The following is an 11,193-nucleotide window of genomic DNA, read 5'->3' on the forward strand; positions in this document are numbered from 1 at the left end:
CTCAATAAAAAGCCACAAACAAAAAGTCACAAAAAAAGGAACCGCTAGACGGCGTACGTGCTCCATATTTAAATAGAAATCCCGTTAAATGTTTGGGGTGCCTGGCAACCAGATGTTGTTAAAACTTAAAGACGTTGTTTTTAAATTGTTAATCAACGTTTACTGTGTACTGACGCCTGTAAAAAGTTGTCAGACTACAAATACGCCACTGGTAGTAGCATCGTTAAGATTGCGGGAAAATAATTTAAAATTCTTACAGAATTAGGGCAAAATTTTAGAAAGAATGTAAAGTTTTAATCAAAATGTAATAAAAAGCTTAAATTGAATAGAGGATCTTTTATTATTAAGTTTAAGTATGCCTTATTCTTAGGGGTTATAATTGTATATTCAGTATGAATGAATCTAAAAGTGTTGCTTATTTTAAGAATAAGTTATTTAGAAAAACTATAATAATCACAAAACTGACCATAATAAAATCAAAATAAAGTTTCTTATGTTATATTAATATATAAACATATTCTCAGCCCCTATTCTGTAATTTTCTCGCTGCAATATTCAGTAAACATTAGAACCATTAAGTTAGTTATATATGGTCGCTCATCTGACTATTCCTGCCTCCCCTGCGTTTTCTAAAAGTTGTGCCCATGCGTATACAGTTTATGTTCAATCTAAAAGTATTAGTTTTTAGAAAATCTCTGAAAGTTAGGACTTACTTACTTTATTCAATCTAAAAGTGAATATATATTGCTTTTTCCAGAAACAACTTTGATAGTTTCAAAACCAACCATTATTATGACATAATATTGTAATATTACAATACCATTTGAATTTAATCTAAGTATTTTTTCCAGACAAAAACTGAGATAGTTTTAAACCAACCATTATGACATCAGTGGCGACCAAAAGTTACGACCACTTGGGCCTCGGAGACGGTCCGAAACCTAAATCTATGGTTCGAGCGAAACGATGGTCAGAAGAAGTGGAGAACGCTTTCAGGTTCCAGACTGCTGGTTACCGCGATGAGATCGAATATAAAATAATTATGAAGATTGAGCCAGAAAGATGGCCAGTAGAGCCTGGTTATGTAAAGAAACTACAGCGAAGAGATGGGACATATTATTACTACAATCGTGGCAGGGAATGCCAGGATAAAGAAGTGCATAAGATTAAACTTTACCAGTATTAATATGGATTTGTATGGAACTATGTTACGCTTATAAAGTGCCATTAATATTGTTGTTATCACATTTGTGCCTTTTGGAATTTGGTTAAAGATTTTTAATATTTGGTTTCGTGCGTTTAAGTTTTTATAATACATTTACGGTAAAATACATTATTTTTTTCAGCAATAGCTAAAAAAGTGCCTTTATTATTACATATGTTCGATTTGGCTAAAGTTTTATAAAATTTCTAATGTAAAAAGCTGAAGCATTTTATGGTTTTTAAATTTTTATAAATTTTAAATTATTTCTGAATAGTTTTATTTTTGTTAAAAAGTTTAATTGTTTTTATTAAACTGGCTACCAGATCTTATATATCCGGAAAACAATTATTTTTGTGTTTAAACCGCTGAAAAAATGTGGAAACTCAAACTAAAATAGGCCTATACACTTTTTACAAAACTACCTGAAAAAAATCAAAATTGCCAAAAAGGACGAAACAAACCAATCTTAAACGACCAAAATTCACTCATTCTGTTTGTTTTTTGTTGATTTACTGTTAAAAAATATCAAAAACTTCCCCCCAAAACCAACAGTCTTAGCATTTTGTTTGTTGTTGCTTTATTTAAGCTTTAGAGATATTAACATGGTCGCGGTACCCTGGTTTTATGTGTTTGGCTGCTTGTGTAATATTTGTATTTCTACAGGTTTTGTTTACGTTTAGTTTGAACATTTGGAAAAATTTTAGATTTGAAAATTTTGTAATTTTGAAAATTTGGAAGAATTTCCCCTGAAATTGGTGAGTAAAAAGTTTTATGTAAAAGTTTGTGTAATATTTATATGCATGTTAGTTTAAACGCATAAACCTGGATTTTCTGGTCAGTTTCAATACAAACATGACAGTCTATATGTAGCTTTTGACATCACTGAAGATGCTATCAGTTTTTAAACCAAAACGTTTAAGACAAAAATCGAATTTTACATATGTGCTGGCATGTTTGTATTGAAACTGAATTACTTAACATTTTATAAAATAAAACGCTTTTATATTAATTAATCATTTTAAAACAATACCATTTCAAAAACGATATAAACTAAGCAAAACACATATGCTATATAACACCATATGTGTGGGGGTTTTAAATTAAAGTAGGTTGTTAATAATTAATGTAAGAAACAAAAATCAATAATTAGATTTGAGTATCATTGACCTAATACACAATCAAGCGCTTGAAAGCCAAGAAGATGATTAGGTATTGAAACAAATACATGAGTATCATGTGTATGTAGTTGCTACACTGTAGTGTAAACGCCGTTTAAAAGAACAAACAAAGAAATATCTACACTGACCTGCGCTGGACAACGCTGGGTGTAGATATTTCTTTGTTTGTTCTTTTTACACCGAGGCGAGCTACGCTGTAGTGTAAACGCCGCTTAAAAGAACAAACAAAGAAATATCTACACTGACCTGCGCTGGACAACGCTGGGTGTAGATATTTCTTTGTTTGTTCTTTTTACACCGAGGCGAGCTACGCTGTAGTGTAAACGCCGCTTAAAAGAACAAACAAAGAAATATCTACACTGACGCTGGACAACGCTGGGTGTAGATATTTCTTTGTTTGTTCTTTTTACACCGAGGCGAGCTACGCTGTAGTGTAAACGCCGTTTAAAAGAACAAACAAAGAAGAATCTACGTTGAACAACGCTGGGTGTAGATATTTCTTTGTTTGTTCTTTTTACACCGAGGCAAGCTACACTGTAGTGTAAACGCCGCTTAAAAAAGAAATAATAATATTTACGCCCAAAACGCTAGGTGTAGATATTTAAAACTGAACACAAATAGTCAAATCAGTTATAATAACTTAATATATTAAAGTTTTTAGTTATTACACACATGCGGTGTTTTAATAAATAACTGTTGACATTAAAATTACTTATAAATAGCAAACCTGTTGCAAAATAAAAGGCACTCAATTTTTGACACACATATAATGGCCAGCTAGTATAAATAAGGGGGAGCTATGACACCCCTGTACCCACCCTGGCTGCGCCACTTTTTACCAGAGGCATATCTTTTCATAAACTCTATTTAAAACATTTCTTCACGCAACACATAAAAACAAAACATGCCCATATTTATGCATATATAATATTTCATGCCTTAATTTAAAACTGGGGTGCTAAGACCACCCTAACCCCCCCCTGAATACGCCACTCTCATAAATAATTATAAACCCGTACATAATCCTCAAGAACCTGCTGTGAGTTCCATCTATTTGCTGGATCAATCTTCTTACACATTTTATGCACTTGTTTCAACAACCTGTTAATCCTTTGAATCTTTTTCAACTCAGTACTGTTTGGGGACCCCACATTCATTATGGCGTTTGTTAGGTTGGGTATTTTCCATACGTCGATTTTGATTGACACTTTTGGTAGTTTGTCCTGTTTACAATCAGCTTCATTATATCTTTGTTCAGGAGATAGGAAAGTATGTTCAACCATCACGCAACCTGTTTCGCTTCTAAAAGAGGAAAATTATTTAGATTTTTACAGTAGAAGAAATTAAGCAATGTTCACAGTTATATTATATTTTATCATTTAGTTCATTTTATCATTTATGCAAAATGCACCATAGTAGTGACTGACTTAACAGGCAACAAACCTTGGGTGGCGGGGTGGGCAGGCCAACCCTGGAATTTTCTGCACTACAATAATCAGTGAACATTACAACCAATAAGTTAGATACACAAACGTATCTAACTATCCTTGCCTCCCCTGTGTTTATATAAAGTTTTTCCTGTAGCTGTGTGTTTATGTGTATAAGGCACAAAACATATATAAAACAGGGGAGGCAGGGATAGTTAGACACACAATCCTGTGAAACGAATTTAACTGATTGGTTGTAATGTTTACTGATTAATAAAGTGTAGAAAACCTATGCCATGCACATACATACCTACAAACAGGATGGTTGTTGACATCATCAACAGGCAGTTCGTCGACATCGTTCATAACTATCCTCATATCATTAGTTACCAAGTATTGACTTAATGCCTGTGAATAAATGGTAGAGGTAATATATGTTATGAATATATTGGACAAGACAATTGCTACAACACAGTGGTCACTAATAGGTTGTAGCACCCTAGGTGTTGGGGTAATGAACAAACTCTGGCCTAAATCCCAGCCCCAGGTCCCATGGCATGCCTCACTGTAGGACCTCATCCATATAGAATAGAATGTGCATATACAATGTTGGGGTAATGGGTTAACTCTGGCCTAAATCCCAGGCCCCGTGGCATGCCATGCTATACAACCTCACCAATATAGAATAGAATGTTCGTATACAATTGGCTAACTCTGTTCTAAGCCTTACCCATATATAGGGATGCACATTACAGAATTTCGAATCCATGAGATTCGAATCCTTTTGTATTCGAATCTAATTACGGGATTCGGTATTCTGTTTAATGACGTCATTACACGTCATCTCATAAACTATATTAACAATTTTTAAAACTTATTAATTTTGAAAAAAAATATTTTTGTGTTTGTGGGACTTTCGAGAGTAAACGTTTCGTAACGTCTTTTCATAGCCTGCTATACGTTTCATGACGCAAAAACTACCCAATAGAACAATTTTTGATCATTTTACAGCTCATGACCCAACAAGGCTGCTATGAAAGGGTCAATAAACTGACTTTTGTGGATAAAATTTCTTTTTCCTATAAATATGAAAAGATTCGAAATTCTAGATTCGGAATTCTAGATTCGAAATAAAGTATTCTAGGATATCCTAGAATACCTAATTATTCTGTAATGTGCATCCCTACCCATATAGAATAAAGAGTTCACGATGCCAGTGGCTTGTATATGTTACAAACAATAAGTAGGACACACATAACAAACACAATACCAGACAAACCAGTTATTGTAAGCACAAGGATAAATAAGTTCCATTCATTCTTATCATTCAAGGCATGTAATATAGTCTCCATATGATATTGTATCTTTGGTATCTACCATAATTACAGCATTACCAGAAACCGAACTCATAAGTGTGTAGCGGTCAGGTAATACTAGATAACAACATGGCCTCAAGCATTAGTGGTGCCAATATTATGTGATGTTTAAACTATAACCTCGTGTATTCGCCTTATATTTAAAACAAGTGGGGATGCTACAGTTACCCTAAACCCCCAAATAACCTAATTAATGTATTCTATTTATTATTAACAACAAAAAAAACATTGCGATGATTAAAAACTGCCCAACGAAAACTGTGCCAAAGTCCATACATCATCAAAATTAAAACAAGAGAAGGAATTCAGCAGCAAAACAACAGTCCTTATACCACGTCACAAATAAAAACTATTTAAAGGAAAAAAAGGTCAAATAAAAGCGTGGCTGTTAAAACCACTACATAGTATAAATGAACTTATATTGAGTTAGGTCAAAACTAAATTGTAAAAGTCTCTTAATAAACTACGCACCTGTGACAGTTGATGGAGATCACAGTTAACCCTTGCTTTCCCACCTCCATGGTGTAAATATACAAAGGTTTGAACCATCCCTATAGCTAGTTTCAACCTTTCTTTACCACTAAGTTTGACTATGGCGTCAGATTTGATAAAATCGTTTAAGTTTCCGTATTTATCGCATTTCTCCGTCAAAATATGGGTTTGGTTGCCAAGTTTACAGAAGCCAGCCACCTGAGTGGAAATGCAGTATTTTATTTGTGGTTCATGTTATAATATGATACTTGTACAGTTGTGTTAAAGTTCTGTCTTAGGATTTAGGCCCGAGGTGGCCCATTACTCCAACACCCAGTTTGCTACAGCCAATTAGTGACCAGTGGGTTGAAGCAATGTTCGTTAGGTTTCTTGCCCAAGAACACACATCATTACCGAGCATTGAACCCGGTATCCTTCATTTACAATACAAGCACATAACCCCTCAGTCACGGTGTCAGACAAAAATTTGTAACATATTGAATTGTAACTATTAGACATATACACAATGTGTAAAAGTTACCATACGTACCGTAACACCAAACCTATATAATAAGTTAATGTGTATATTGTTGTAACGCCTCACCTGTATAACATGTTGACTTGGTTGTAGATTCAATAAATTAGTTGCTCCTTCATCCACCCTTGTTAATATCCATTGATCCTTCACCCTTGTATCCCTGGTACTCACCATGGCTAGCTCTATACCTTCCCAGTCCACAGAGTACACCTGTGGATTATAAAGGGGGTTGTATCATTGTAGGGTGGGGACTTGAATGAATGGGTATAACACGGGTGTTGTTTCATACACCTCGTGCCTGCTTACGAGTTACCACATATGTAACTTTGTGGGTGATGGTTTTCCTGCATGGTTGATAACTTGGACAACCCATTAGTGACCACTGGGTTGGAGCAATTGCTGTTAAGTGTCTTGATCAAGGACACATACGCCCACAATGGTAGCAGCATCAAGCCTTGAGTGCCATTTCCATGCCCACAGTCGAGTGTTTGAAGCCATAAGCAATGTGCTTGGCCTAAATCCCTGGTTCTCAGAAAGGACCTCAGGCACCCACCCATATAAGGTATAACCCATATACACACCCACCCATATAAGGTATAACCCATATACACACCCACCCATATAAGGTATAACCCATATACACACCCACCCATATAAGGTATAACCCATATACACACCCACCCATATGAGCCTAAATTCCAGGACCTTACCCTTATAGAACACCCCAGCCACACAGCCGACCACTCACCAGTTTGCCGATCCCACCCCCAAGTTTCTTTTTATGACCCAGCTTCATAATGTCCTCGCACCCCAGCATCTTCCTACATTCATCCATACCCCCCACTTTGAACCATCCTTTGTTACATGGGCCTGGGGATAATTAGCATTGTTATGTCATAATCTAATATATTTATCTCTTTGAATGCGATAGCAAAGGTGAAATTAATTATAACAATGAAGAGGATAGAATTAGCAGCAAAACAACAGTCGTTAAACCCGCTATAAATAAGTGGTAACTGGTAAGCGGGCACGGTGAGTAAATGGGTATATCACGTCGCTTTTGGCCACACCACACAAGGATAAACAATTTACATTCATTCCTACAATCCCACCTGGTTGAAGTAGAAACCTCTCGTATTTATGTTCCTTTACAACTTGTACCGTACGCTCCACATTCAGATGTTGTATGTGGTTTACCACAAAGTACATGAGGGTGACCAATACTATATATAATACTGTGTTGATAACTTTCTTTAAATGCATTCTAACTCATCTGTGGAGTTATAAATACAATATTAAAAATTCTACCAGGCACAACGTAATATATAAGTAAATTGCTTTTTTAGTAAAAAATACTGTTGGTATTTTCTGTCAAGTTATAATTTCTATTGTTACATCACAGCATTGGCTGACATTGAAAATCTAGAAAATAATCTAAAGTTTCAATCTTAATATTAAACTTGTTCTATAACTGCTCTATTGGCAAATATAATTTAATTTCAACAACTTTTCGTCTGTCATTTGATGAGACATTATTAAGATAACACATTGGTGCGAAAAAATTATCGTTATCGGAAAATCTATTTCTAATACTATATCATGCGTGGCGGCAACCACAGCAAAACAATAGTATTGTTGGTCGATTTTACATCAAAGTATAAGACTACAATTATTGAGTATAGACTCATTATACTATAGCAGATGTTTCACCAAGTCTACTCAGTCTTTTACAAGCACTGATGATGCCAACGGTTTTTATATATATATATTGATATTTATAAATAAAGATATTTGTATAAAATTAAAATACACCAAAACTTCATCTGTGTTTGTAAATAGTAGTAAACCTAAACTACAGCCATAGCTAATTACAACTTGGTAAAACTAATGACACAACAATAAACATATACACCACAGAACCTGCCATCTCTAGCTATGTAATCTTATCTGTACCAGTATATGTGTGTGTGTGCTGCCATTGACTTGTGAAGCCCCCAGGCAGTATATAGTTACTAGTGCTAGTACTTATAGTGCTTAGTGTAAACATAACTTGTTATTAGGGATGTTGGGTGTTTAATTGTGTTGCTAATTATGGTAATTATATGAAGTTGAGTTGTTTGTAAGTTGTATATAATGTTGCCGTTAGTTTGATGTGAAAGAATTTTTTAAAGTGTCAACAAAACAATAACCTTAAATTGGCTGCACCACTTTTTACAGGTGTTTATAAGTTGTATTCAATCATCCACAAAGTTACATATGCGGTAACTTTTAAGCGAGCACAAGGTGTATGAAACAGAACAACCACGTTATAACGACTGTCGTCGCCCCGCCATGCGAGAATAAATAAGTTACATACATGGTAACTTGTGGGCGGGCACGAGGTGTATGTAACAGAACACCCGTGTTATAACGACTGTCGCTGCCCCGCCATGCGAGGATAAATAAATTACATACATGGTAACTTGTAAGCGGGCCCACTAGGTTATAATGAAAGTTGGTATTTTTGCACTTATTTCAAAACGTTTGTATGATAGATCGAACATGGGTTCGGAAACAGAAGTCGAACAAATTGTTGACAAACTTCAAGATTTTTGCGACAACTTCGTCCAAAATCATGGCATGGAAAAAATCCATGAAAAAACAGCCATGGTAAAGCAAGAAGTAGATTCTACAATTGCTATGTTAAAGACATTGGAAGAAAGATGCCAGAAAACCACATTCATGCTGCAGTATGCGCGTGCGTTAAATGTATTACCGGACTACTCAAGGGAGTGCGAGGACTATTTATCGAAAGTTGTAAAACGCGACCCGTCGATTATACGAGGATGGAACTTGTTGGGGGAAACGTTCTGGAAAAAAGGTGATATAGGGGCAGCTAAGGACTGTTTTGAGGGGGGGCTCAAGAGGAAAAAGGATAAAGTCAGTTTGAGGTCGTTATCGATGGTTTTACGTCAATTAAAAGCTGATAAATTTGGTGATGAGCAGAAGAACGTGATATCAAGTGTTGAGATGGCTAAGGATGCTGTTGGTATGGATGTGGAGGATGGGATGTCGTGGTATATACTCGGAAACGCTTATTTATCGCTCTTCTTTGTCACTGAACAGAATCCTAAGGTGGGTGGGGTGTATACTAGGTGTTGTTTAATGTGGTTTGTCTGTGTGGAGGAATACATCAAAGTGTTTATTAATGTAGATATTTCTTTGTTTGTTTCTTTTAAGCGGCGTTTCCACTACAGTGTAGCTCGCCTCGGTGTCAAATTAATAAATAAAAAAATATCTACACCCAGCGTTGTTCAGCGCAGGTCAGCGTAGATATTTCTTTGTTTGTTTCTTTTGAGCGGCGTTTCCACTACAGTGTAGCTCGCCTTGGTGTCAAATTAATAAATAAAAAAATATCTACACCCAGCGTTGTTCAGCGCAGGTCAGCGTAGATATTTCTTTGTTTGTTTCTTTTGAGCGGCGTTTACACTACATCGTAGCTCGCCTCGGTGTTAAAAGAATAAACACACTGGGTCTTTGCAATAAAAAGACAAAGTAACAACTTATATACCACAGGTATTGGCAATGGCATTGGAAGCTTATTCAAAAGCTGAGAAAGTAGAAAAGAGGTCAACCCATAACCCTGATCTACACTTCAATAGAGCTATGGCATATAGGTGAGTAACTTGTGACTAGAGGGTGCTGGGATCAAGGCTCACTGCTGTCTATTGGTAATACTGTTTAACAACCCGAATGTGGGCACGGGAATGGCAACCAAAGATAGGGGTAATGTCAGGGGTAAAAAGGGGGATTCACCAATAAACCAAGGTTCCCCATGTTTGACGTGTATAAGTATAACTACCCTTTAACAATTTAAATGCAACCCCAGATTTGTGAAAAATCCTAAAATTGTGACGCTTTTGGAGTTGTAATAAAATACTTTTATAATTTAACTTTTAGATTGTATCTGAATTTAGCACCAAACTACTAATGCCCCATTTGTCTCTACTTGTTTGTACAGACACCTAACTAACCCACACACCACTACCCCACCCAGATACGAGGAATCATACCAACTTGCACTAGAAGGCCTCACTACGGCTGATCAACTAGACCCCACATGGGGAAGCCCCCGAACAAAGATTAATGAAATATTTAATTATTTGGATAAAGTAAACGATCTGGTTGAAAAAAAGGGGAAAATGAAATCGAAACGACTTCAAAATATGATCAAGTCAATCAAAGAAACTAATTTAGGTAAAAAAAGAGAAGTATAGAAAAAAGGGAAACGGTATTAATAGGGGAGAAGTATAGAAAAAAGGGAATACTTTCCTGTGTTTAATAGTTGTGTGTCCCCAATTAGGTGCTTTACTTGTATTTGTAATGTTTACTGATTAATGCAGTGTAGAAAATTTAAAGAGTGACCCACCCACCCTGCCACCCCAGGTTTGGCGCCTAAATTACTATTCTAGATACAGTTATATATATCAGTAACATACATGTATATAAATAAATATATAACCACCAACCCACATATCAGGCCCTTACAGTGGTGGTTCCTTCACTTTCAATGGCAAGCAACAGAAACTTGAATATATTCCATTATCCTCTCTGAAGGAAGGGGCCAACCCTGAAAAGGTACAACAACTGTATTCATGTTGTTTATGTTGAACGAAATATTTCTAGCATTCATTAGAAATCAAGTAATTGTCATTATTGCAACCCCAAAGGCTATATTCTGTGTTTACATTTCTTTAACGTCCCAATCTTAGCGAATATACAGTAATCATGAAGACAAATTAAAGTTTTAATTAGTATTTTAGTTGCCAAACTTTATAAAACAGGGTAGCCAGGAATAAGTAGACACACAATTACCCCATCAACACTCGTACCATCTTGCCCCATCAGCACCCGTACCATCTTACCCCCATCGACACCCGTACCATCTTACTCCGTTAACAGCTGTACCATCTTACCCCCATCGACACCCGTACCATCTTACTCCGTTAACAAGCTGTAC

At 35.9% G+C, this 11,193-nt stretch overlaps 2 protein-coding genes and 1 long non-coding RNA gene across 5 annotated transcripts in view; 2 read left to right on the plus strand and 1 right to left on the minus strand.

Moving 5' to 3' along the window:
* Positions 1-1,727: 1,727 nt before the first annotated feature.
* The window catches only part of LOC100184802 (tetratricopeptide repeat protein 5-like), a 10,994-nt gene continuing 1,528 nt past the window's right edge, over positions 1,728-11,193 (plus strand). Inside the window, exons 1-5 of one of the 3 annotated variants that reach the window (XM_002124633.5) lie at positions 1,728-1,959; positions 8,729-9,308; positions 9,750-9,850; positions 10,231-10,430; positions 10,714-10,811. In XM_002124633.5, coding sequence (XP_002124669.3) covers positions 8,736-9,308; positions 9,750-9,850; positions 10,231-10,430; positions 10,714-10,811 — 972 coding nt within the window. In that variant the 5' untranslated portion in view covers positions 1,728-1,959; positions 8,729-8,735. Of the gene's footprint in view, positions 1,960-8,281; positions 8,412-8,728; positions 9,309-9,749; positions 9,851-10,230; positions 10,431-10,713; positions 10,812-11,193 lie in introns of those variants that run through there. The other 2 variants (XM_026838649.1, XM_026838650.1) reach the window with 2 other exon arrangements.
* LOC100180094 (protein O-mannose kinase-like) lies at positions 3,058-7,488 on the minus strand. Its single transcript, XM_002124502.5, has 6 exons — positions 7,307-7,488; positions 6,943-7,064; positions 6,261-6,404; positions 5,657-5,875; positions 4,120-4,217; positions 3,058-3,684 (listed from the first exon to the last, which is right to left on the minus strand). Exons 1-6 carry the CDS (start codon positions 7,455-7,457, stop codon positions 3,378-3,380), a joined length of 1,041 nt encoding a protein of 346 aa, XP_002124538.1. The 5' UTR covers positions 7,458-7,488; the 3' UTR covers positions 3,058-3,377.
* Positions 9,321-9,700, plus strand: LOC108950315. Its single transcript, XR_001975177.2, has 2 exons — positions 9,321-9,496; positions 9,626-9,700. It is a non-coding gene; the product is annotated as an uncharacterized LOC108950315 (long non-coding RNA).

The sequence above is a fragment of the Ciona intestinalis genome, unplaced genomic scaffold, assembly GCF_000224145.3.
Source record: "Ciona intestinalis unplaced genomic scaffold, KH HT000101.2, whole genome shotgun sequence".
Classification (NCBI taxonomy): domain Eukaryota; kingdom Metazoa; phylum Chordata; class Ascidiacea; order Phlebobranchia; family Cionidae; genus Ciona; species Ciona intestinalis.